The following is a 27,363-nucleotide window of genomic DNA, read 5'->3' as shown; positions in this document are numbered from 1 at the left end:
CTTTTGTAGGGTCTGTTGAAAGAGCTGGTTCTCATGAAGTCCCCTGGGTAGAACCCAAGGGTCCCCCTACAGCAGTGTCACTGTGTTGTTGTTTTAAGCTTGTTTTTTTAAAGTAATCTCTACACCCAACATGGAGTTCCAACCCACCACCCCAAGATTGAGAGGCACACGCTCCTCTGAGCCAGCCAGGTGCCCCAGTGTCACTGTGTTCTTAATGAGGCAGGGCAGGCTCCTCTGTGGACTTCTGCTTGGTGCTTCATGTCTTTCCTATTGTTTTGTGATGGCTGCTCTAAAGAAACAATACCTTGCTCTGAAATAAACTTTATTCCTAACGTGAAACAGAATTTCCAGGAAAATTGAGAATTTTGGGCCTGAGGGAGACCAGGAAAGAGACAGGGCATGGCAGCTCGCTGGGGTCTTGGGAAGTGGAGGAAAGCCAAGGAAGGACTCTCAAAGGATGCCAGTGGCAGCCGGCAGCACTTCCTGACTCATGAAAATGTCCAGGTCCAAGCTGGGATCTTCCAAATCCAGTTTCAGAAATTTATCTACCAACGTCTGGCAACTAATGGGAGAGAGAAAAATGGGATTTACGGGAGAAGAGATAACTGAGTCCCCAGGCAGAGGAGAGAGGCTGTGGCACAGGGAGCCCAGGAAAATTTAGGGATTTCAGGATAAATCATGGGTCTCTGAAGGACAAAGAGGCTGAGTCCCTGAAAGGGGGAGAAGAGCTGCAGACATGCTAGAGAGAGCCGGGACACTGGGCCACACACTCACTTTTCCATTTGCTTCTCCTTTAGCAACTCCTTGACAGGCTTGATGGGTTTCCCACTGCGGATCAAATCTGAGACCTAGGAACCAGAAGGAGGGTGGGGGTGGGGGTGGAGGTGGGATGTGGAGGAGGGGGAGTTGGGTAAGAGAACTGGAACTAAGGGTCAGAAATCCCATGGACCCAGAAAGCCAGGCTAACGGAAGGGACCCCTGATGGAGGTACTTGACGTTTGGATCTCACCTCCTTGCCACGGGCAATGAGATTGCTGGGAAGCCCAGCCTGGGCAGCTGTGTAGGACGCATGGCTGGCATTGGCAATACCTTCACAAACCTGATAGAAGAAGACTAGGTCGTCCCCATCCTCACAGGTCTCCATGGTCTTAAAAGAGATACAAGGGGACAGTGTGTCATCAATGTCTCTGCTTCCCACCCTGAAACCCTTGGCCAATCCCTGTGGGGAGTGAGAAATGGGAAGGGACGTGGTTCCTGTGCTCAGGGAGCCCCTGTCATACCTGAAGAACCTGTCCTCAGTTCTGGTAAATGCTCATCCTATGGATCCCTAGAGGGCTAGATGGGTTTCCTTACCAAATACTGCACAAGGGGCCCCTGTGGCAGCAGCTGTAGCTGAACAAGGCTCAGAAAATTGGTGGCCACAAAGATGTGAGGGCACATGGGTCCAAGTGCCAGCCAGTGTCGTAGCACAGCAGCTAGAAGCGCAAGCCCATCCACCTGCACAGAGGGCAGGGGTGAGGGTACTGAACCAGAGGTACCCTGTGTACACCTCTCCACCTGCCCTGGCCTGCCCCATCTTGCACTTTTCTGTTTCTTTCCTGCCCCATGCACCCCTGTTCCTTTCCCGAGGCACAGCGTCACCCTCGTGCTCCTTTGTCTTCCCCCGGCTTCCCCTCCTCAGTTTCTCATCCTTTTGTCTCCTCACCGTGTTGGTTCCCTTTCCAAATTCATCAATGAGGACCAGAGACTGCTTGGTGGCATTGTTCACTGCTTTCGCCACCTGCTGGGTACCAGGCGGACAAGGGAGAATTTCATTGGCATTCAAGCCTGTAATGCACTGACCACAGTCTGCCTGTGAATAAAGCTGCTTATATATGTGTCCACCCTACTGGACTGCAGGTTCTTCAGTGGTAAGACACACATTTCATTCATCCTTTCATTGCCAACAGTGTCTCATGCAAATCAAAGGTTCAGTAAAAGTTCATGATATTGATTCTCCCAGTCTCTGAATTTGGTGCTTCCTGCCCCTAATACAGAAGGCATGCTGCAGAATGAAGATTTTTCTTGTTCTGATCATTCTTCTTTTTAGATTTTTTTTTTTTCATTTAGAGAGAAAGCATGGGGGGGGTGTGAAGGGGCAGAGGAAGAGAGAGGGAGGGAGGGAGGGAGAGAGAGAGAGAGAGAGAGAGAAGAAAATCTTAAGCAGATTCTATGCTCAGCATGGAGCCCAACACGGGGCTTGATTCCACAACCCTGGGATCATGACCTGAGCTGAAATCAAGAGTCAGACGCCCACCCAACTGAGCCACTCAGGTGCCCCTGATTATTTTTCAAGAGTAGAGTTCCTTCCTTACTAATACCCTCCCACAATCCCACCCCCCTTTGCTCCCTTTGACCTGATTAAGGTCGATCATGAAGGTGGAGAGGCCCAAGGAGATGGATTCGCAGCTATGAATCCGGGTGAAGATGGCATCTACCGCCCCAATTTCGGCTTCCTCTGCTGGCACAAAGCTGCCCACCAGGGCCATGAATGTGATCAAGCCTACCTAGAAACGGAGGAGACAGGGCCTGGGGACTGATGGTGTGGGCTGGGGTAAAGGTGAGTCAAGGCTGAGGGATGAATTATAGATCAAAGAGGGATGGACACAGTTTAATAGGAGAGTAGAGCCCCTTCAGCTTTCTTTAGAATCAGGAAAAAGGAAGGGGGGAGGGGGCAGAGGCACACCTGGGAATGGCATGGATCTATTCAGAGATGGGGGAGAGGATTTCAGGGCACAGAAAGATCTGTTAGAGCATGGCTCTCCCTCAAGTACAGAATGGGAACACGTGAGGTAGAGGAGCAGGGAGTGGGCACTACAGACTTTTCATGACAGATCGGGTCAGAACACAGGGGAAGAGCTGTAGGGACCCATGTTTGCAGGCAGGTGGGAGATGGAGACAATGAAAAAGATGCCAGAGGCCCAGTGTGCAGGGATTCTCCTCACTTGTTTTTTTATTTTATTTTATTTATTTATTTTTTTATTTGGGGGAGAGTAGAAGTAGGGGAGGAGCAGACAGAGGGGGACAGAGGATCTAAAGCAGGCTCTGTGCTGACAGCAGCGAGCCCGATGTGGGGCTTGAACGCATGAACTGTCAGATCATGACCTGAGCTGAAGTTGGGTGCTCACCTGACTGAGCTACCCATGTGCCCCTCTCCTCACCTGTTTGAGGTATATGCTCTTCCCTGAGGAGTTGGGTCCGGTGATGACTTTGATCCTCCCTTTGTCCCCGCCACACTCTGCAGAGTTGGGCACGAAGGTTCGGGCACAGAGTTCCATCAGAGGATGTCTGCAGTGGGTAGAGAGTTACCTCACACATGGCCTGTGAATCCAGATAAATGAAGGCACCAGAGATGGGGCCTTTAGGCCCCTTGTGTCTATGCCTCCAGCCCCTTCTGTTCTCACCTGCCATTCAGGATTCGGACCCCAAGGAGTTGGGGGGAGTAACGGGGCCTTGAGTAGCCATAGTCCCGGGCAGCACTGGCAAGAGCCAGCAGGACGTCCAGGCGGGAGGCAAGGTCCAACACACGGGTCAAGACAGCTGCCCGCGCCAGCACCTGACACTGCAGCTGGTACATCAACAGGGTCTCCTGGTCTAGAGGTGGGGGAGGAAGGGGGTGGACATTAGCTCCAGGAGAAAATGAAGAAGAGACAAAGAAGCCAGCAGAAAGACCTGGAAATAGGCTTGCAGAGAAAGAGTCTGAGACACCCCGAGACATTGAGAGGAAAAGGTACAAAGTCAGAGTGAGAGAGAAGGAAGAAAGGAGCCTGTTAGAATATCCTCCAAGCTGCCCGCTCCCCTCCAGCCTTTTGCTTCTCCTCACCCCGGATATCACAGTGCAGGTCCCCCAGCAATGCATCCAGCTCCTTGGTTCGAGCACTACGATAGTGCAGCTTCTCCTCTGACAGAAACTGGGTGCAAGGGTTCAAAGCTGTGGGCCTTGCATTAATGGTCTCCATCTTCTCTAACATCACCTCCAGCCCCACCCCAACTTTTTTTTAACTTTATATTTTATTTATTTAAAAAAATTTTTTTTAATGTTTTTATTTATTTTTGCAACAGAGAGAGACAGAGCATGAGCAGGGGAGGGGCAGAGAGAGAGGGAGACACAGAATCGGAAGCAGGCTCCAGGTTCTGAACTGTCAGCACAGAGCCCGATGCGGGGCTCGAACCCACAGACCGTAAGATCATGACCTGAGCCGAAGTCGGACGTTTAACTGACTGAGCCACCCAGGCACCCCGTTAACTTTATATTTTAAAATAAAACAGGGCGCCTGCGTGGCTCGGTTAAGCATCTGACTTCCACTGAGGTTGTGATCTCATGGTTCCTGAGTTTGAGCCCCACGTCGGGCTCTGTGCTGACAGCTCAGAGCCTGGAGCCTGCTTCGGATTCTGTGTCTCCCTCTCTCTGCCCCTCCCCTGCTCACAGTCTGTCTGTCTCAAAAATAAACATTGAAAGAAAAAAAACTGAATGAAACAAATGTGTAGAAGAATTATTATGAGGCAAATACCCTGTGACTAACCATGTAGGTTACAAATTGAGTTAAGAAATTAAAATTTTGCCAGCTACCCCAGAGAGCCATCCTATCACAACCTTCTCCAGCTCCTCAAAAGTAACCTCTATTCTGACCTTTCTGGGAATCAATTCTTTATTTTCTTTGTAAGTTTATCACCCAAATATTCATTCTTAAACACTAGTTATGCCTCCCCTTGATAATTTCTGATATATATATTTTTAATTCTAGTATAATTAACATACGGTGTTATATTAGTTTCAGGTGTACATATAGTGATTCAATACTTCTATGTATACTGTTCAGTGCTTATTAAGGTAAGTGTACTCTTTTTATTTTTATTTTTAACGTTTCTTTTTGAGAGAGAGAGAGTGTGAGTGGGGAAGGGGCACAGAGAGAGGGAGACATAGAATCTGAAGCAGGCTCCAAGCTCTGAGCTGTCAGCACAGAGCCCGATGTGGGGCTCAAACTCATGAACCCTGAGATCATGACCTGAGCCGAAGTTGGATGCTTAACCGACTGAGACACCCAGGTGCCCCAAGATAAATGTACTCTTAATCCACTTCACCTGTTTCACCCATCCCCCCACCCACTTGCCCTCTGGTAACCATCAGTTTGTTCTCTATAGTCAGGAGTCTGTTTTTTGGTTTTGTCTTTTTTCTTTGTTCATTTTTGTTTCTTAAATTCCACATATGAGTGAAATGATATGGAATTTATCTTTCTCTGACTTATCTTACTTAGCATAATACTCTGTAGATCCTTCCATGCCATTGCAAATGGTAAGATCTCATTCTTTTTTTATGGCTGAGTAATATTCCATTGTGCGTACCACATCTTCTTTATTCATTCACCTATCAGTGGACACTTGGGCTGCTTGCATAGTTTGGCTATTGTAGATAATGTTGCTATAAACATAGGGGAGCATGTATCCCTTTGAATTAGTGTTTTTGTATTCTTTGGGTAAATAGCAGTGTGATTCCTGGATCATAGGGTAATTCTATTTTTAATTTTCTTTGGAACTTCCATACTGTTTTACACAGTGATGGCACCAGTTTTTGTCCCCACCAACAGCGCAGGAAGGTTCCTTTTTCTCTACATCCTTGCCAACACTTGTTGTTTCCTGAGTTTTTGATTTTAGCCATTCTGACTAAAGTGTGGCTTTAGGTGTGAGATGATATCTCATTGTGGTTTTGATTTGTATTTCCCTGACAGTGAGTGATGTTCAGCATCTTTTCATGTGTCTGTTGGCCATCTAGATGTCTTCTTTGGAGAAATGTCTGTTCATGTCTTTTGCCCATTTTTAAATTGGATTATTTGTTTTTTCTTTGTTATTGAGTAATATAAGTTCTTTTTTTTTTTTTTTAATTGTATTTATTTAAGTAATCTTGGGGCCCCTGGGTGGCTTGGTCGGGTAAGGGTTTGACTTCAGCTCAGATGGCGATCTCACCATTGGTGAGTCTGAGCCCCGCGTTGGGCTCTGGGCTGACAGCTCGGAGCCTGGAGCCTGCTTCAGATTCTGTGTCTCCCTCTCTCTCCCTGCTCCTCCCCGCCCTCTCAAAAATAAATATTTAAAAAAATTTTTTAAGTAATCTCTACACTCAACATGGAGCTCAAACTTACAACCGTGAAATCAAGAGTCGCATGCCAAACGCCCCTATAAGTTCTTTACATATTTTGGATACTAACCCTTTATCATATATGTCATTTGCAAATATCTTCTCCCATTCCACAGTTGCCTTTTAGTTTTTTTTGGTTATTTCCTTTGCTATGCAGAAGGTTCTTATTTTGATGTAGCTCCAATAGTTTATTTTCACTTTTGTTTCCCTTGCCTCAGGAGAGGTATCTAGAAAGATGTTGCTACAACCAATGTCAGATAAATTACTGCCTGTGCTCTCTTTCTAGGATTTTTATGGTTTCCTGTATCACATTTAGGTCCTTAATCCATTTTGAGTTTATTAAGTAGGTTTCATGCCTGGTGTGGAGCCCAATGCAAGACTTGATTCACGACCTTGAGATCAAGACCTGAGCTGAAACCAAGAGTCAGACTGACTGACTGAGCCACCCAGGTGCCCCTCTCTATTGCATATTCTGGGCTTTCTATTCTGTCCTATTGATCTATGTGTGTATTTTTGTGCTAGTGCTATATTGTTTTGATTACTACAGCTTTGTAATAAAACTAGAAGTCTGGAATTGTGATACCTCCAGTTTTTTGTTTTTCAAGATTGCTTTGGCTATTCAGGGTCTTTGATGTTCCATACAAATTTTAGGATTCTTTGTTCTAGTTCTGTGAAAAATACTGTTAGTATTTTGATAGGGATGGCATTAAATCTGTAAACTGTAGTATCAACATTTTAACAACAATTGTTTTTCCACTTCCAGAGCATGGAATGTCTTTCCATTTCTTTATGTCATCTTCAATTTCTTTCATCATTTTGTAGTTTTCAGGGTACAGGTCTTTTATCTCTTTCTCACCTGACTTCTTTCTCTTTTATCTCAGAGCTGGTAAAGATCAAAGTAAAACTATAGAAGAGACATCCCATATTGGGCAGTGCTGATGGGGGAAGGCCCTCCCTCAGCTGCTGACTCATTTCCCTCATCACCCTCCCCACCCCCCATAGAAGTCAAGGGCCTTACCATGAAGTCCAGTCCTTCAATCTCAAAGTCACTAGCCTCTACCATGAAAGGCAGGCGGGGAATACAAAGAAGAAAGCCAATCTGGGGAGAGTGCAGAGGAGTTAAAACAGGGAGTAAAGTACTGGGCACCTTATCTCCCCAGAGGATGCCAGAGATCCCAGTATTCTCCAGTGCTTCTCTCAAGGGCCTAAAGCCACCACCGTGTTCATATTCTTCACACTTCCCCAGGGGTTTTCTTAACCAGCACTGTGTCCTTCATAAACCTAATATCTCCCATAAAAGACCCCTGGAGGCTACACCCGTCCTCCTGCCCTCACCAGAGGGATGTAGATGACACTGCATGAAGGAATACGGGAGTCCAGATTCTCTAGCTCCTTTCGGGCAACCTCAGTGAGGAAACTGGGAAGTCCCATCAGCCTTCGTTTTTCTAGGAGGGTGGAAGACGTATGAGTATCGAAAGTAAGGTTCCTGCCCTGTTTGCCATGGTTAGTTAGCCCCAGTTGTAGTGGCCACCTACTGATGATGGTACCCCATCACTGGGCAGGCTCGTGTTTGGGGCCCATAGGCTCCACTGCACACCCAACACTCACTCTCATCAATTTCAGGATCTATGTTGGGGAGGACTGTGAAACGATTTTCAGCAAGACTGCCCTCAAAATCCACCTGAGGAGATAAAAAGTCCAGTTGCTCATCACCCAGAACCATCTCCCAATCCTGCTCCTCACCTCTACTCGGGTCCCAATCCTCCCTGCAGTTCCTGCTTTAACCCTAACCCTCCAAGCAGGTCTCTGACATTCTGACACCTCCTCTCACCATCTCATTCTTTGGTCATCCAACTGACTTTGATGTCTCTCATCTTCCATAGCACATTCCCCAGAGCACAGTCCTTCTGTGTCCTCCAATCCCACCTCTCTTCCCTAGGTCCCCAGGGGTTCTGCCTCTGTCTTCCACTCACCACTTTCCCAATGAGGCTGGCAATATGGTACAGGTCATCAGAGAACTCTTGGGCAATGTCCTGAAAGAGCTGGATGGACTGGGGCAGGGAGCGGCAGGCATCCCTCAGGCCCAGGGCACTATACACAGTCTGCAGCAGAAACGGACAGAAGATGGGCTGAGGTGAGGGGACAGGGATGGACTGAGAAGAACAGAGAGCAGCAGGGGGAAACACAATATAAAAGACAGAAGATCTCAAAGGCAAAAAAGAAACAGTAAGTGAGGAAAATGGCATCTGTAAAATTCTGTGTCAGGCACTACACTAAATAGTGAGACTACAAAGAACTAAAATGGGCCCTGTCCCAGATGAGCTCTTGGTCAAATGAGGAAGACAGAAATACACCCCGAAGATTTAAAAATAGGGGCACCTGGGTGGCTCAGTTGTTTAAGTGTCCGATTCTTGGTTTGGATTCAGGTCATGATCTCACAGTTCTTGGGTTCGAGCCCTCTTGGATTCTGCACCGACAAGATGGAGCCTGCTTGGGATTCTCTCTCTCCCTCTCTCTGCCCCTCCCCTGCTCGTGCTCTCTCTCTCTCAAGAAAAATAAATAAACTTAAAAAATAAATAAATAGGGACACCTGGGTGGCTCCGTTAGTTGGGCCTCTGACTTCAGCTCAGGTCATGATCTCACAGTTCGTGAGTTTGAGCCCCGCATCGGGCTCTGTGCTGGCAGCTCAGAGCCTGGAGCCTGCTTCAGATTCTGTGTCTCCCTCTCTCTCTGACCCTCCCTGGCTCATACTCTGTCTCTTTCTCTCTAAAAAATAAATAAACATTAAAAAAAATAATAGTAAATAAATAAATAAGTAAAAATAAAGTGGTAGGTTCTTCAGTAGAGGAAAGGATCTTTTAAACTTTTTATTTATTTTTAGTGTTTACTTATTTTTGAGAGAGAGAGGGAGAGAGAGTCCACATGCGCACGCACACAGCAGGGGAGGGGCAGAGAGACAGGAAGAGAATCCAAAGAAGGCTCTGAGCTGTCAGGACAAAGCCTGCCACAGGGCTCGAACCCATGAACCACAAGATCATGACTTGAGCCAAAGCTGGATGATCAACCAACTGATCCACCCAGGTGCCCCTAAGAGGAAAGGATTTTATACTGAGGAAGGAGAAAGAGAAGTAGAGATATGGAAGGCAGAACAGTAAATGAGCAGAAGGAGCAAGATAGCACTGGGGAAAGACAGCAAGAAGAGAGAAGGTGAAGGTGAAGCTCAGGGCCCTGAGGTGGCTGCGAAGGTTAGACTGAGAGGACAGACCAAATCCATAGGGCATCTACTGAGCCTTACTTGGTGGTAGAAGATATATGAAGTAAATAAATCAAAGGGTTTATACTCTAGCCATGATGGAAATAAACAAGCAGCAAAAATAATGATACCCACAAAACAGATTGACCAAGTTATGGAACTGATTAAAGTTATGAAATAAGTTCAGAGAATAAGACTAATATGGACTAGGGTGCCTGGGTGGCTCAGTCGGTTGAGCATCCGACTTCGGCTCAGGTTATGATCTCGCGGTCTGTGAGTTCGAGCCCCACGTTGGGCTGACAGCTCAGAGCCTGGAGCCCGCTTCCGATTCTGTGTCTCCCTCTCTCTCTGCTCCTTCCCCGCTCGTGCTCTGTCTGTCAAAAATAAACATTTAAAAAATTTTTTAAAAAAGACTAATATGGGCTATCTTTACAGAAAAAAGGAAATGAACTTGGTTGTGAATAAGGCTATTCAAAAGGAAGGAGAGTATTCTGTTTGAAAGCAAGAGCATGAGTAAATGAATAGAGGTAGGAGTAAGAGCCAACACTTATTGAATGCTTACTAGGTGACAGGCAATGTTCTAAATTCTTCACATATGTTAATTTCATTCATCCTCAAAATAATCTTAGGAGATAGGAATTATCTCCATTTCACAGAGGAGCAACTGGAAGCACAAAGAAATAACATAATTTGCTCAAGGTCTCACAGAGTAAATAAAAGAGCTGGGATTTGAACCCAGGTGTCTGGCTTTTAACCACCACGCTACGTTGAGAACACAGTGTGCAGAGTCCCTGAATGCATAGCCTGGCCTGGCTGATGAATGTTCAGTAGTGAGAATGGAAGATACAAATAGTTCCACATATCTGTTCATGTTAAAAGAAACCTGCTGAAGATAATAAGAAGCAGGTTTCTCACTGGCAGAGAAGGAAGTTACAAATGAGGAAAGGAGGAAGTCTGGAGTGAACTCTGTGGTATTGACTGTGGTATAGAGTGAACTCTGTGGTATCAGAGGTATGAGTATGAACTCATGGATTCTTATATAGATAGATCGATTCAGGAATACAGATGTATATGCATGGGTTAGCATAGTACATTTATTTCTTTAGCTCTGTCTGTGGTGAAAAGAAGTGACAGATACCCCAGTAGCAATAACCACATCTAGTGTCCAGATCTTGGTTTCTAATACTATTCTCCAAAGAACGTAACCAGGACTCCTTGGAGAAATGGTTGATTCTAGGGCTTAGGCAAGGAAAATATAAAATGACTCTGGAGCATCTTGTAGTGGTAAAAAGTTAGGAAGTGCTCAAAAATGGACTGGGGGCCATGTCAGAAGGGCATATCAAAAGCCTACGTGAATCTGAAAAGCCAATCTAAAAGCTAAAGGGGCATATTTAAAAATACACTTTAAAAAACTATTTAAAAAAGGCGGGGTGTGCGCCTGGGTGCCTCAGTCGGTTAAATGTCGGACTCTTGACTTCAGCTCAGGTCATGATCTCGCGCTCATGAGTTCGAGCTCCATCCACATCAAGATCTGTGCTGGGTGCTGGCAGCACAGAGCCTGCTTGGGATTCTGTCTCCCTCTCTCTGTTCCTCCCCTGCTTGCTCTCTAGCTCTCTCTCAAATAAAAATACACTTTAAAAAACTATTAAAAGATAAATAAATGGGTATATTAAAAGTCAATCTGAAAAGAACTCTTAAGGAACTAAACTAGAAAAATTTGAGTAAAATAAAAATACAACACTGAATTGTAACTCATAAAATATTTCTGACATAACTGTACTGTGGTTATGTCAACATTATTTTGGTAATATGTTAACATTAAGGGAAACTGGATGAAGGATATGTGAGAACACCATGTACAATTTTTGCAACTTTTCTTTACATCTTAATTATTAAAAAAAAAAAGAATTTAAAACAAAGCAACAGAAGGATAAATCTTAAAAATTTTTAAAAGACAATGTTATCTATAGGTGGGGGGGTGGATAGAAACTAGAATTAGTTGACTACATAATAGTTTGGAATTACATAAATATTTTATGTAATTATAAAAATAAATGAAATTTTAAAAATTCTTAAAAATCAAAAATAGAATGAAACAAATGAACATAAATGTATGTCCAGATAGTGACATAACTACACAGAGAGGAACTATTCCAAGTGACTAAAACACAGTAATTTGACTGTATATCCTTAGTAGGGACAAAAAGAACTTCCCTTCTCATCCCAAAAAATCTTAAATTATTTTCAATAATATCATTGATAGTAGTGCTAGAAGTGTTATACTAAGATCGTTGTGGATGTAATGTAGGAAAAGGCAAATGAATGATATTCTAATCTTCTCATTGCTAGTGTTATTGAGAACCAGAATTTTCAGTATGAAGAAGAAATACTGAAGAAGATAAGTAAAGGAATATATAAGGTAAGGATGCTGTGCTTCTGAATTTAAATTGGTGGTATCAGTACCAATTTTATCATGCATGTATTTTACTTTTTAAAAGCTCCTATATATGTCCACAGAAAAGTCTTAAAAACAATAAGTAAAACATGCTGTGCACCTCTAGCATTCAGACTGAGACAGCCTGTGATACAATTTTTCACTAAAAGGAACCAGGGCTCTTTGGAGAAATGTCTCATCCTGGGTCAGAACCAGGAGATATGAGATGTAGGGGCACCTGGCTGGCTCAGTCAGAAGAGCATGTGACTCTTGATCTTGGAGTCAAGAGTTCAAGTCCCACTTTGGGTGCAGAGATGACATAAAAAATAATAAAATAAAATAAAATAAAACCAGGAAATGTGAATGATATTTTTGTTAGATCACATCAAATCAGAGAGCAGGAGGGAAGCTGCCAAGTGGGAAAGTCTACTGGGGTCATGTTTAAAGGACTCAGAAGCCAACAGGAAGAGGCTCCCATTGGCCAAAGATGGAATAATCTGAACATGTAGAAAGACTAAAATTGCAGAGGACTGAAACACACGCATAAATCTGAGTTCATGATGATACACAACAACAAAAAACACACTGGCTACCTTGGAGGATGTTAGGGAACCAATTTCCTATATGCTGATAGCTGATAAATAAAAGCAGGGGGAGGGAAATCAAGCAATTTCTATGATATGAAATATATCACTGGGAAACCAAAAAGCAGATGAGAGGGTTTCTCTTTACAGAAATGTTCTGGCTAATAAATGAAGAAAGGATGACAGAATAATACTACTTTGCAATCCATAAGGAAATAATGGACTTAGGTATTAAACATCAAAAGCTGCTAACATCACAAAAGGAGAGACAGACATATGAGACATTATATTCCTCCACTTATAAAACAGTACTGAAAAAACCCTAACTTGGATTTGATCGATCTTCTAGGTTCAACTATTTACTTACAGAAATTCTAGAAGAGCATAAAACATGTCAAAAACACCTACTGATTACATTCAGCAAAATCCAGGCTAAGGGAAATTCTGTCGGACAAACAATCTAACTTCTTCAACAAATAATTTGCAAGGGGAAAAAGAGAGATAAAGATTGAGATAGAGAAGGAGGGAGAACTGTGAAAGGCAAAAGGAACCCACAAAGGAGACTTCAAGAGACATCAAACCATTGCCATATGTTGAACATATTTGCATCCTGATTAAACAAAATGTAATGTTTTAAAAATCATGACATTTAAGAGAGGATTAGAAATGTGAACATCAGGAGGGCCTGCATGGCTCAAGTCAGTTGGGCATCCTACTCTTTTTTTTTTTTTTTTTTTTTTTTTTTGAGATACAGAGCAAGAGCAGGGAAATAGCAGAGAAAGGAAGACACAGAATCTGAAGCAGGCTCCAGGTTCTGAGCTGTCAGCATAGAGCCCTATGTAGGGTTCGAACTCATGTACCACGAGATCATGACCTGAGCCAAAGTTGTACGCTTAACTGACTGAGCCACCCAGGAGCCCCATCTGACTTTTGATTTTGGCTCAAGTCATGATCCCATGGTTCATGAGTTCGAGCCCCAGTTGGGGCTCTATGCTGACAGCATGGAGCCTGCTTGGGATTCTCTCTCTCTCTCTCTCTCTCTCTCTCTCTCTCTAAATAAATAAATAAACATAAAAAAAAATGTGGGGCACCTGGGTGGCTCAGTCAGTTAAGCTTCCAACTTTGGCTCAGGTCATGATCTCATGGTTCATGAGTTGGAGCCCCGTGTCAGGCTCTGTGCTGACAGCCTGGAGCCTGCTTTAGATTCTGTGTCTCCCTCTTTCTGCCCCTCCCCCAGTTGCGCTTGCTCTCTCTCTCTCTCTCTCGCTCTCTCTCTCTCTCTGTCAAAAGTAAAACATTACAAAAAATTTTTAAAAACCTGCTCTTAAAAAGAATAGAAATGTGAACATCGGACAATTTGTGATATTCAAGAATTATGCTGATTGTTAGTAAGATAATGATATTGTTATTCCTTTTTATGTTTTTTTAAGTTTTTATTTATATTTATTGTGAGAGAGAGAGCACCCACATAAGTGGGGGAGAGGGACAGAAAGAAAGGGAGAGAGAATCCCAAGCAGGCTCTAAAGCATGGCTCAATCCCACAAATGGTGAGATCAAACTTGAGCAGAAACCAAGAGTCTGATGCTTAACTGACTGAGCCACCCAAGCACCGCCATTATTCCTTTTTAAAAGTAGTTTTGGGGGGCACCTCTCTCTCGGCCCCTCTCATGTTCATGCTCTATCTCTGTCTCTCAATAATAAATAAACATTAAAAATTTTTTAAAAGTAATTTTTGGGGCACCTGGGTGGCTCAGTCAGTTGAGCATCTGACTTCAGCTCAGGTCATGATCTCATGGTTCATGAGTTCAAGCCCCACATTGGGCTAGCTGCTATCAGTGCAGAGCCCACTTCTGATACTCTGTCTCCCTCTCTCTCTGCCCCTCTCATGCTCATACTCTTTCTCTCAAAAATAAATAAGCATTAAAAAAATTTTTTTTAATGTTTATTTCTGAGAGACAGAGACAGAGTGTGAGTGAAGGAGGGGCAGACAGAGAGAGGGAGACAAAGAATCCAAAGCAGGCTCCAGGCTCTGAGCTGTCAGCACAGAGCCTGATGCGAGGCTTGAATCTGCGAACCGCAAGATCATGACCTGAGCTGAAGTCAGACGCTTAACCGACTGAGCCACTCAGGTGCCCCCAAAATAAATAAGCATTTAAAAAAAAGAGAAATTTTCTTTTAGAAATCATATTAACATATTTATGGGTGAAATTATATGATGGCTGGAATTTGCTTCAAAGTAATCCAGGAAGGGGAAAGCAAGGAGAAGATATACATGAAACAAGATTGGCATGAGTCCAAGTGTCAAAGCTGCATGGTGGGTACATGGAGGCTCATTATATTACTCTAAAAAATTTTTTTTCACAACTTCTACAATACAAAGTTTTTTTCTTGTTTTTTTTAAGTGTTGGGATAGGGTGCCTGGGTGGCTCAGTCGAGCATCCAACTCTTGATTTCAGCTCAGGTCATGATCCCAGGGTCTGGGGGATCGAGCCCCGAGTCGTGCTCTGAGCTGAGCATGGAGCCTGCTTAAGATTCTCTCTCTCTCGGGGTGCCTGGGTGGCTCTGTCGGTTAAGCATCCGACTTCAGCTCAGGTCATGATCTCAAGGTCTATGAGTTCAAGCCCCACGTCGGGCTCTGTGCTGACAGCTCAAAGCCTGGAGCCTGTTTCAGGTTCTGTGTCTCCCTCTCTCTCTGACCCTCCCCGGTTCATGCTCTGTCTCTCTCTCTGTGTCTCAAAAATAAATAAATGTTAAAAAAAAAAAAGAAAAAGATTCTCTCTCTCTCTCCCCCTCTTTTTCTGCCCCCCCCCCCCCCCCGGCTCATGCTTGCTCTCTCACTCGTGCACTCTCTCTCTCTCAAAATAAATAAATTTAAAAAAAAGTGTCAGGATAAAGTTGGAGAGGGTGACCAGAGTACAGAAGGTCTGGATCACATGCTGAGGGACTTAACTTGGACTTCTGGGATTCAAGAAGGAAGAACTTACCTTGTACAGAACTTGCCAGTCGCTGACCTTGGTGTGGGACAGCTTCATGCGTTTCAAAATCAGCTACAGTCAAAGGGACAGCCATTGTTTTCCCTCTCCCACTCTAATGCTCCTCAAAAAGCCCCATGTCCAATATTGACCCTCAAACTCCTTCCCCACCTCCCGGCCCCCACCCCTGGCTCACAGGCACATTCTTGATATGACCCAGCAACCGATGCAGCATTTGAGCCATGTCCAGATTCTGGGGTAGTAGGAAAAACTGAATGACATCCAACCGAGAATTTAGCTCTCCCAGGTCGTGAGTCGGACGTGTGAACCATAGCCTGGAAGCGAGGCATGACACGGGGGTGGGGACAGAAATTACATCTGTTCTCGTTATTGTCTTGATCCCAGTTTGTGAAAATGTGTGTCTGGAGGTCCCTGGGGATTGTGGTAATCAGTATCTGTACTGGCAAGTACAGTGTCCTATCTATGCGGGCGTGTTTACACAGACCTACTAAAAATCTCTGCATGTGAGCACGACTCTGTTTATCATGGTTTTGATGGATGTAACCATGTGTCATTCCATGTGGATATGTAATGGAGCTTGTCAATATTTAGAGGGAGTGTAGCGTATTGAGGTATTTGTGTGCCAACACTCTAGCTCTCTCTGCAGCTGAGTAGGAGACGGTGAGTCAGCGTGAGTTTATCTGCATTTAGCTGTGAAAGTGTCTCTGGGTGTAATTGCACACACGTTCATCTTTTCTTGTTGTTCTGTAAAAGTATATAACCATTCCACGTGGAGTGATAATCCTCAATTCATGATAATGGTCATCTCTGCAGAGAAGGATTGGGAAGGATACTGAAGAGGCTTCAATGACATTGTCTTTTTTTTTTTTTTTTCTTAAGTTCTATACCCACTCTGGGGCTCAAGCTCATGACCCCAAGATCAAGAGTCATATGCTTGGGGTGCATGGGTGGCTCAGTCAGTTGAGCGTCCGACTTCAGCTCAGGTCATGATCTCGCAGTCTGTGAGTTCAAGCCCTGCGTCGGGCTCTGTGCTGACAGCTCAGAGCCTGGAGCTTGCTTTGGCTTCTGTGTCTCCCTCTCTCTCTGCCCCTCCCCTGCTCATGCTCTGTCTCTCTCTCTGTCAAAAACATTAAAAAAAAATGTTTTAAAAAAAGAGTCATATGCTCTACCAACTGATCCAGCCAGGCGCCCCTTCAAAAACATTGCCTTATTCTTAAATATGTTCGTGCAAACATAGACGTTTGTATTATTATTACTTCCACATTTTGTGTGCCTGAGGTATTTCCTAATAAATTAGTATACGGTAATAAATGTTTCTTCTGTGTTTGTCTAATTCTGGGTGCCCCTATCTTCTCTATGGCTATGAAGAGTGTGAGACTCTGCAAGGACCTGTGAGCCCATGAATTCTTTTCTGTATTAGAGCAAGCCATTAGGCATGTTATTTTACTTTATTTATTTTTTTAATGTTTATATATTTTGGGGGGGAAGGGCCGAGAGGGAGGGAGACAGAGGATCCAAAGAAGGCTCTGAGCTCTCAGCACAAAGCCCGATGCAGGGTTCAAATCCCCAAACTGTGAGATGATGACCTGAGCCAAAGTCAACGGACTGAGCCACCCAGCCACCCCAGGCATGCTACTTTATATAAAGAACCAACCTATGGAGACACTATGGTCTGAGGATATGTATCTCACACTATATAGTCTATGGCCAGTTACCCTGGGTTAGAACACCCCAGGTTAGAGTAAAGTGGAGAATTAGGTTGGATTCGAGGGTAGGTTTTAGGCACCTCTGCTCCTTAGCCACAGAGAGTTCCACCAGCAGCTGTGTAGGTCAGTCTGTGAATACCCTTCCCCACCTTGGAGAGTACAAGCAGACTTTCTTGTAAAATACCTAGGTTTTTCAGGGCGCCTGGGTGGCTCAGTCAGTTAAGCATCCGACTTTGGTTCAGGTCATGATGTTGCGGCTTGCAAGTCTGAGCCCTGAATTGGACTCTCTGCTGCCAGCACAGAACCCACTTTGGATTTTCTGCCCCTCCTCCACTTGTGCGCACACTAGCACTCTCCCTCTCTCGCTCTCTCTCTCAAAAATAAATAAGCATTAAAAAAAATACTTAGGTTTTTCTGACTCACGTACTGCTAGTGCCAGGAGAAATCTTAGTCAAGCTAAACCTCCTAATTCTATAGCTGAGGAAATGAAGCCCTTAGACAAGCAGCTTGTCCAAAATCTAGAGCTGGGTCTCAAACTCAGGTCTCCAGACTGTGAGCACAGTGCTCTTTAGAGCATAATGTGACATTCAGTCACCTTCCTGGTGCCCTGTCCAGTTGGAGGCCAACTGGGTCCTTAGTTCATGATTCAGGTTGTGATTCCATGCCCCGCTGGATCCTACCTGGGGGGATCTGCATTCCTCCCCTCCCCTTTAATGCTGATCTCTTCTCCCCTGAGAACTCCTTCTCGCTCATCCCTGGTTGAGATTAGAGATCTGCACCTGTAGAATGCGTGGGTAATGAAGGCATCCCAATTACCTGGAGATGACCTCAGATTATCCTAAATTAACCTCTAAAAGACACACAGTGCAGGGCAGGTGAGGTGGGTAAAGGATTGCACACCTGTAGGCTAGCAAAGGTTTCAGCTCTGAGTTTGTACAGATGAGGTGACCAATGTGTTTGCATTTGTGTACCTACTCACTCACTCGGTGCTACTACATACAAGGCCATGTGCCAGGCACTGAGGTAACAGGAATGACCGCTGTACGGAGCTCACAGCTATGAGAACAAGCAGATTCACCGACCGCTAACTCCAACCTGACGTGACAGTGCAACTAGAAAACAAACAGGCAACGTGAGAGCAAATGGGAAGGTGTGTGTCAGTCTCCTTATGGGTGCCTGTGAAAGTTTCACCACGAAGGTGATAGTTGGCTTGTACCTTGAAGAAGATGTAAGATTCTGACAGGTGAAGAACAAGGGAAAAACTTTCCAGAGGGAACTGCATAAACATGGGCATGGTGTATTTCCATGATGGAAAGTGGCCCAAATGACTGGACTATAGGGCAGATCCAGTAAGGATGGATTTAGGAAGGACTTGGGAAAATAATCATGGAAGTTTAAATTGGGGTGAATGGGAGGGGCCCTGAACATCATACTGCTAAAGATGTTAATCTCCATCCCACGGAGAACGGGGAAGTCTGAGGTTTATGTTATTTTGTTTTTACTTAAGGTTTAAAAAAAAAAAAAGTGGAGTGACATGCTCAGATCTCTGTTGTGGAATGACAAGTATTTTAGAACGAAGGACAGATTGGAAAAAGAAGAGATTCAAAGCACAGAGACCAATCTGAAGGTGAATACAATGCCCAAGGTTAGAAATGATTACAGCCAGAGTTAGAGCAGTGGAAAGAGGGAGAGAGATGGCTGAGAAAGACATTTCAGGGTACAATCAATAGGCCTTAGTGAATAATTGAATATGAAGGGTGAAGGAGAAGCATCAATCCAAGGTTGAGAAGCAGTACTGCCAGCGATGCCATTATGCAGATAAAAAAGGATGCAGGAAGATGAACAGGTCCAGTGGGCATCAGTTTAGATGCTCTGAGCTTGAACTGCCTATAGAAATTGCAACTGGTGATGATGTGCGGTGAGCATTCCACATATACAGCTCAGAAATAGAGACACAATTTTGAAAGTCAACAGACAATAGCTCAAATGTGAAGTGTGGTTTTTATAATTAAAGATAGTACCATGTGGGGCCTGGCATGTGACTCTTGATCTTGGGGTCATGAGTCTGAGCGCCACGTTGGGGAGTTGATTGTACTTAAAATAAAATTTAAAAATCTTAAAAAAAGTAAAGATAGTACCATATGAGGTCGAAACTTCCAGTTATTAAAAAAAAGACACAATGTATAGCATAAGGAATATAGTTAATAATACTGTGATAACTTTGCATGGTGACAGATGGTAGCTAGAGTTATCATGGTGATCACTTCATAACGTATATAAACACTGAATCACTATATTGTATACCTGAAACTAATATAATATTGTATATCAACTACACTTCAATAAAAAAAGATATTACCATGTGTGCATTAGTGTTTTGTGATTGTTTCTGCTGCTTGCATGTGTGCCAGTCTGTACCATCAATGGGCATACGTATATCTGTGCTGACAACACAAAATGAGGATACTAGCTACCACACAGGATTGGTGTGAGGATTAAACGCATTTAGCCAGCATTTGGGAAATGGCAGTTCTCAGCACTATGAGATGGGGTGGTTTGTGTGAGTCTGTAGAATGAATGCATTAACCTGCAGCACATGTGTGAGACTTACCTGAGCAGCTTCTGTCCCCACTTACAGTGGCATCTATTGAGGATTCCTGTGGGGAGCAGGGGCAGGCAGTGAGCTTGTTACAAGGCAGCGGCAGAAAAAGGAATGTGTGGGTGTGTCTAAACTGAGGCATCCGGGCCAGAGGTTCGGTTAGGACAGAGTTTGGACAGGCTGGCCTGGGGGCGTTCCGCAGATACAGAACACAAAGGCAGCTAAAGCCAGCGACTGGCCACAAGTCTGAGCCAGGATTACCGTCCATGGGCTTAGCGAGGGATAGCCACTCACAGGAACAGTTGGCCAGAAAAATACACAGAGCAACTGTGGTTGGATTCACAAAGAGGCCAACACATATATGTAAACATTAGACACAATCCACTGAGGTATGCACAGTAAAACCATGCGGCTACTTGGGGAGATGTCCCCACTACACCCTAAAGCCAGAGACAGCAGACAAAGACTCAATGCAAATAAGTTATGCATAAGTTATGGACAGTTATGCAGTTATATAACTCTCCTCTAAACATAGGGACTCCCAAAGTCCCTAGACAGGTGCACAACCAGCAGAAACATCCATAGAAACCCAAGGAAGGAACATGGAATTGGTAAAGTAAGAGATGATATGCAAATGACACTGGACAACTATGGATGGGGGGGGGGAGGGTGCCCAAGCTCAGGGAGGGTACAAGGAGCATAAGAAAGCTGGACTGGAGTGGAAGAGACATCTGGCAACAGGAGTGAAGTGGGAGGGAAGAGGGACTGGGACACATGTTGGGAGGCAGCTGCTTTTCTGGCAGCATTTTGTAGTGTGGGATGAGGGAAGGGGCATACCTACCAAACAGGCTGAGCCCCTCCTTCAGTCCACTGGCCACTTTGTACACTGAAGGGTGAGACTCACTCTTAAATATCTGCAGAACACTGTAAGGGAGAAGTGAAGGAGTTTGTGGTAACTTGGATTTAAAAAAAAATTTTTTTAAGTTTATTTTTGAGAGAGAGAGCAGGGGAGAGGTGGGGGGGGGGGGGGGGGGAGAAAGAATCCCAGGCAGGCTCTGCACTGTCAGCATGGAGCCTGACACGGGGCTTGAACCCTGAACCATGAGATCATGACCTGAGCTGAAACCAAGAGTCAGACACTTAACTGACTGAGCCACCCAGGAGCTCCAAGGTAACTTGGATTTTTTAAAGGGAATTGAGAAGATGGAAGGGAGATTGGGAACATCCTCCTGAGATTAAATTTTGTTGTAAGGTCTGTCCCTCACTTCTCTATCAGTTTTTCTCTTTAGAAAAGGAGGGTGACACCTTTGGGCTTTTCTCCCTCTCTTCCCTTTTCTTCAAGGAGAGAGACCTTAATAACCCCTGGATTAAAGAAACTGGAGCCTCACTGGGATTATTAGAGTATTAAACTTAATCCTTCTCTCTCCCCAGAGATGACAGCCTGCCTCCATCTCCTTACCTGTAAGTGTCTTGATCTATGCTCACCAGATGGGTCCTGAGGACAGAAAACAAGAAGAAAGAAAGGTGGCTGGGGTAGGAGCGGTGTGAGTTCATTCTTAGGTTCCACCCCCTAGATCCCCCTCCTGGAATACTGTCTCAGTCATCTCCCCGGAGCTCCACACCCCCTTCAGGTGCTCCTATGTGTCCTAGAGCACTTTACCTGATGGGTCACTGCCCACTCCTCCCACCCCACTCCCCCCACCTTGTCTTGCTATTAAGACCTCCCAATCCCACCTTACTTTGCTTGAGATTAGGGTAAATCACCTACAACACAAATTTCTTAAAGCCCAGGATGGGGACGCTGACGTTATAATCTTCCAGTTCAACCCCAATTCTTCTTCGACCCAGGAACTTGAGCAGCCCTCCAAGTGCTCGAACCTGGGAGGAAATCAGTAATGGAGTTGAGGTAAATCCCAATGTCCTGGAGGCTGGACAACACCAGAGAAAACTATTATTTTCCAGGATTGGACTAGTACCTCCCAGGACTCGACCCTAGGAATGGGTATTGGTCCCTTTCTCCAACCAGCCCTCATCTCCCAGGACCCTTCCTACCGTGAGGAGGCAGTCAAAGGGAATAATAGAGGAGAGGAAGAGGATTTTCTCAGTGGTAGTCATGGAGTCTGGGATGAAGGAGTAGTTTCCAGCAAGAAGGCGCTGTTTGCTTATCTCCAGACCTATTTTGGGGGAAGCATGAGAGGGAAGGGAAAGGTCTTGTAGCCCAATTTTCACCCCATTTTAAGAATGAGATGATAGAAGCAAGAGAGAGGATGTGACTTGCCAAGTTACACAGGCAGTTAATGGAAAGCTGAAACAAGAATCAAATCTTCAGGGGCGACTGGGTGGCTCAGTTGGTTAAGCTTCTGACTCTTGGTTTCAGCTCAAATCATGATCTCATGGTTCAGAGCTCGAGTTTGAGCCCTGCATCTGTGCTGTCAGCGTGGAGCCTGCTTGGGATTCTCTCTCTCCTTCTCTGCCCCTCCCTTGCTCACACACTCTCTCAAAATAAAATGATGATGATGATGATGATACTAATAATAATGTATCAAATTTTCAGACTTAGTCTAATTATCTCTTTATTTTACCTAGAATATAAAGATCTTTGGCTGAGAGCACAACCTGAGAAAGACAAGTGATTCAGAATATCTATTCCTAAGGTATCTATTTGGAATTTGGGATTTGGGGTCAAAGGATCATATTAATAGAGGAATGAATAACACTAATGTCTTAATATCTAAGTAGAATAGAACATTCCTTATCTTTTTTACAAACCTGGGAAGGTTTTGTCTATTTTTTTTTTTTTAAGGGACAAATGGCTTTGGCTTAAAGGTAAAAATCCCAACAATCAAAGTTATCCACAAAGTGTCACCACTTCCTCTTCTCAGGGAAGGCCCTCATCCCTAGACACACCTATGTGGAAACTTCACAAGGTTTCAGGTTATTAAAGGGTAAGGAGCAGGAGAGATCTTGAGGAGACTGCTTATGGGACTTGGAGAACACAAAGGGTTAGGATAAGATAAGGCTGAGGAGAGACTTCTGATGGAGCTCAAGTAGAGTAAGGAGAAAGGGGTAGGAAAAATGGGATGAGGAATTGGGCAAAGGAAAGGAAGTACCAAAATCCACACTTGGCAAAAATACAATTTCAGGTCTCTTAGGCTCTCTGTGTTCCTGGGAGGCTGTGGGGGAAGCAGAGAAAGGGCCATGAGTCTGAACATCTCAGTCCTCTGCCTCTGTCCCACCTTCCCTCTCACCCAATTCTGGCCTCCTGGCTGTTGCTCCTCCAAGACCCTTTAGTCTCCTGGAATATTCCACAGTTCACTCCTTTCCCATTTTTGCTTTTCCCCTTACCCAGTCCTTACCAAGCTTCCCTAGAAACCGAGTCATATTCTCATCCTGTTTGGCACTCGTAACAACAGACCGGGGATTGATTTCATCCAACACTTGGAAGAAGAATGGAGACCACATGAGTAAAAGGATCCTCTAAGGGGGTATCCATAAGGCCTCCCCTTGCTATTTCCTTCTACTCCCTCCAAAACAAACAAACAAACAAACAAACAAACAAACAAACGCACCCTCATTTCCTCCCTCTAAAAGTAAGAGGTGCTCTGCACATTGGGAGCATAGGTAGGAGTCAGGCATGAGATTGAGGAATGAGAAGACTGGCAGGGTGGCAGGAGGGAAGAGTGACCTGGAGATTGTCACTAGACTCCAAAGCCCTGCAGGATGGACATGACTGATTTGCCCAGCACCTGATACATTATAAACAATAAGTGTTGAATAATGAAATGAATTCCTATAAACAACAGGGGGAACTTCTGGGAGTCAATAAAATAAATTGAGACAGGTAAGGATAGAAGAGTGAAATACACTTCCAGTCTCAGAGTAGAGGAATCCATGGTTCTGCTCCCACCTCTCTGGAGAAGCTTGAGACTCTCATGGTCTGGGGCATCTGGCATGAAGTGGATGGTAGAGTCACTAGTGTCATAGTAGGCGATGCCCAAGTATCCTGAAGTCCACAGCGCACACAGATAGATCTATCCCAGGAAGAAGAAAGGAAACCGACAGGAAAGGAAACTGCTGGTAAGTGTAGGGTTATGCCATGTCCTACTTAATTTTAATCATTTTATCAAATCCCTGAGATAAGTATCATCGTCCCCATTCAGTCAGTGTCAAACAGAGCAGAGGCAAGTGACTTGCCAGCTATTCCAAGCCCATTGATTCTAACATCCCGAAGTTCCAACCAACTCCCTGCTCTCAGGATCCAAGCGCCTGCTCCACCAGACATCAGACACCGCCGCCCCAGAGACCTCCGCCGGCTCTTGCTCGTTGTCCTCCTCCTCCTCAGCCTCCCCACGGCCCGACACTGGGGCCAGGCTGGGAAAGCTGGCCGAAGCTGCCCCCGGCTCCGGGCTCTGCGGCGTCCCGCCTGGGATCGTTCCTACGGAGAACATGGCCTTGGATGCTCTGCGGGCGCAGAAAACGAAGACGGTTCAGGAGCGGGATTTCACCGCCAGGAGGCTGGGATAGGCGGTGCGTAGACACGCAAATCCACCCGAACTGGGAGAGGGCTGAGGCGCAGGGCTGCAAGGGCCGGGGAGAGATGCGGTAACGTTTTAACATCTGCGGACATTTTGACGGGCGACTTCTTAGGTATATCACCAAAGTCCAGACTGCAAAACCCCACGTGCCCCACCCACATTCCGGTCACCCGGAGCTTGTACTTGGGCTGGAGGGCCCTGAGGGCCGAGTCTGCACTTCTCCTCTCCCCGCCTCTGCCAACCACGCCCCCACTATCGCTGCCCTAACTTCTCGACTTCCCACCCCAGTTGCGGACACTCGCGGCACTTTCCCGCGTTTTCAGTCACCTGGGTAGCTACGTGCGCGAAACCGCGTCACTAAGAGCCGCCCTCCCGCAAGAGAGGCACACCTGAGTGGGGGCGGGGTGCGCGCGCACACGCCCCGCCCCTCTAAGCCGCTATTGGCCGGAGAGATCCGGATCCTGCTTAAGATTTCGACAGGACTGGAGGGAGGAGAGGATCGCTGTTGCTAAGACGGCTGGACGCTGATTGGTCTATTCGCATATGGGGCGGTGTCCAAACGTTCAAACTTCCCGCCGCCAGTGCCGTTGCTTAGCACTCGGGCCTTAGGCCTTCCCGGTTTGGGCTTTGATTGACGCGGGGTGGAGCCTGTGAAAGTCGGAAGCGGAGCTTGAGTCAGAGCCTACAGAACTAACTGGTCTAGGCGGGTTGGGGGGAGCAGCCTAAAGGGGCAGAGGCGAATTCCTTTTTTTTTTTTTCCGGAGAGCGAAGATAAGCACATTATTAAACCTGTACCAACAACTCTAAATTAATATTTGTACCCACTGAACTAGTATTTATGAACAGCTTAGAATAGTGCCTGGTAAACTTAGTAAAAGCCATGTGTTTTAAATAAATAAACAGAAATAAGCAAGACTCCTATCCTCGTCCTCTTTTGCCTATATCCTTGGTTCAGGGTATTACCACCCCAACGAGGGAACTACTGGGTCTCAATTATAATTTTTGTCTCCCACAAGGAAGTGGAAGCATTCGAATTACACCAAAGTCTGGTGGAGAGAAGTAGACCTGATAAGAACAGCTACACTCCTGCTGAGACATGTCTGTACCCCTCCTACAGATGCACACACACCCACATCCCTAAGTACAGAGGGGTGTTATTCATTCACTCAGCAACTATTTAGTGCCTATTCTGGGTCAGGTGGTAGACCCAAAGTACTGAACATTAATTAAGTATGGGCTTCGTGAAACTTACTTTTTAGTGTGTGTGACGGGAGGGTAAGTGAGAAGATTGTGAGGGGGACAGAAATAAACAAGTATATACTTTAAAAAATACATCCTCCTCCCCAACTTTGTCCAGGGTACCCTGGGATGGGGAGATCCCATCCAAGAGGTTAGAGAAGATGGTGGGATAATCTGGCTCTGCTAAACAATGATTGGAAAATCCCCTGTAGCAAGAAAGCTGGGGAGTGAGTTAAGTGCTAGGTTAATGGTTACCCCTGGCAAATGGTTGAGCAATGGAGCTATGGAAACCTGGAAGAGACCATCATAACTCTAAGGTGTGTCAGAGAGGGACACACCTTCCAATCTGGGGTGAAAAGAGATTAGGGACTGGTTTACCAAGCCAAGGAAGGGGAGGGAGTGAAAAAAGAAACCACCTTTCAAAGAAAAGGATAGATATTAAGATAGGAGAAAAGCAGAGGTAAGGAGATGAGACCAGAGGGACACTTTGCTGATGCAGGATTTGAGGCTGCAGCCCCCGGTTTCAAATCCAGGGGGCTCTGCTGAATAGTACGGGGAGAGGGCAGCATTACCTGTCATCTGGGAAATTAAGGCAAAATACCTTTTGGGTTGCCAAGCCAGCCAGCCAAAGTCAATATTGATAATCAAGCCAGCTCTAGCTATAAAGCTGTAGGAGAGAAAAGAGAGGCAGAGAAGAAGCTGCCAAAACCTGTTTCAGCTCAGGGCTGGCCCTATTTGCCTGAGGCGTTTCCCAGAAGGGAGATCTTTGTGGGGCATATTCTCTGATGGACATTGACCAGCTGAAACAGAAGAGGACCCTAGGAATAGGGCTGGTTTGACCTCCTTTCCTCAGATGGAAGGGGTCCTGTGTGCAGAATTTGAGGATCACCCATGGAGAAGACTCCCCCCCCCTCCCCTCCCCCATACACACTCATGGAATCATTCTACAACCTTATAGGATCTTACTATTCAAGGAAGCAAACACAATATATCTCCTCTCTGGGGAGGAGAGAGATAGGCCTTCCCCCAGAGAGGAGAAAACCCACAGAAAAGGAAGCAGGAGAGGAAACCACTAACTGTTAGTTTCCAGCAGCATGTTTCTCACTCTGCCCCAGTCCTCCCCCAAGTCTCTCCCTTTCTTTACGTGTCAAGGCCTGTTTTGCTCCTATATGCTTGCACTCCACCATGTTTTTCTGGAACTGTAGGTCTCTTGTGAGCAAGTGGTGAGGAAGAAAGAGAAGGTATGGTAGGATAGGAGGGAGATTCAGGATATGGAGGCTGGAATATATCCAGTTTGGAGGCTGTATTATAAAGCCATTTTTCAGCAGATCATAAAGAGTTTGACAGAACCTCGAAAATCAAGCTACTCTTCCTCTGCCTCCCTACTTATTTGTGTCCCCAAGGACTCCACTTACATTATTCCATCTGATCTTTGCTTTTTTTCTTCCATAATAGGACCAGCTACCATCCCCTCCAGGATCAGTGCAGCTCTATTCTGTGGCCATAAAAATCCCACCCTTCCCCGCTTCTCCCATCTTCAATCAATCAGTCAGAGAAGGACAAGGGGCACAGGAAGGGGCCCAGAATGGGGGCAGAAGTGGAAGTATTAAAGCTGACCAGGCTACTGAGGAGGAGCAGACCTCCCCCAGTGATGAGGCCCGTTGGCTCAGCTTCTTGTTTCCCTAGCACAAGGCCTGGTTGTCTCCCTTCCCATCCCCTGCCCTACCTTTCACCACTCTCTTCCCCCAATCTCAGTGTCCATTTCCAGGTCCCTGTCCTCCTGGAGTCTGGAAGGAATATGGAAAAAGGAATAAACGACCACCTTCACATTCTAAAATTCCCTCCCTAGAC

General features: G+C 45.4%; 1 protein-coding gene across 10 annotated transcripts; it reads right to left on the bottom strand.

Annotated features, from left to right (window-relative positions):
* Nucleotides 1–91: 91 nt before the first annotated feature.
* MSH5 (mutS homolog 5) lies at nucleotides 92–27,299 on the bottom strand. Of its 10 annotated transcripts, XM_047858792.1 has the most exons (26): nucleotides 27,239–27,299; nucleotides 24,663–24,921; nucleotides 24,043–24,199; nucleotides 23,646–23,769; nucleotides 23,095–23,175; nucleotides 22,849–22,911; nucleotides 21,791–21,912; nucleotides 21,507–21,616; nucleotides 21,198–21,233; nucleotides 20,580–20,662; nucleotides 19,751–19,796; nucleotides 15,609–15,747; nucleotides 15,425–15,487; nucleotides 8,143–8,271; nucleotides 7,778–7,850; nucleotides 7,505–7,614; nucleotides 7,188–7,268; nucleotides 3,863–3,950; nucleotides 3,444–3,633; nucleotides 3,201–3,327; nucleotides 2,397–2,546; nucleotides 1,706–1,780; nucleotides 1,354–1,497; nucleotides 1,010–1,147; nucleotides 775–848; nucleotides 92–562 (listed from the first exon to the last, which is right to left on the bottom strand). In XM_047858792.1, the coding sequence occupies exons 3-26, from the start codon at nucleotides 24,184–24,186 to the stop codon at nucleotides 451–453; spliced, it is 2,502 nt and encodes an 833-aa protein (XP_047714748.1). In that variant the 5' UTR covers nucleotides 24,187–24,199; nucleotides 24,663–24,921; nucleotides 27,239–27,299; the 3' UTR covers nucleotides 92–450. The 10 variants fall into 10 exon arrangements, with proteins under 10 accessions (XP_047714748.1, XP_047714747.1, XP_047714746.1 ...); XM_047858791.1 differs by lacking the exon at nucleotides 27,239–27,299 and having other exon boundaries at nucleotides 24,601–24,665; XM_047858790.1 differs by lacking the exon at nucleotides 27,239–27,299 and having other exon boundaries at nucleotides 24,043–24,316; nucleotides 24,601–24,663.
* Between the last annotated feature and the right edge of the window lie 64 nt (nucleotides 27,300–27,363).

This window comes from Prionailurus viverrinus, chromosome B2 (assembly GCF_022837055.1).
Source record: "Prionailurus viverrinus isolate Anna chromosome B2, UM_Priviv_1.0, whole genome shotgun sequence".
Lineage (NCBI taxonomy): Eukaryota > Metazoa > Chordata > Mammalia > Carnivora > Felidae > Prionailurus > Prionailurus viverrinus.
Note: the sequence above shows the minus strand (reverse complement) of the source record. Positions and strands in the feature narration are given on the sequence as shown.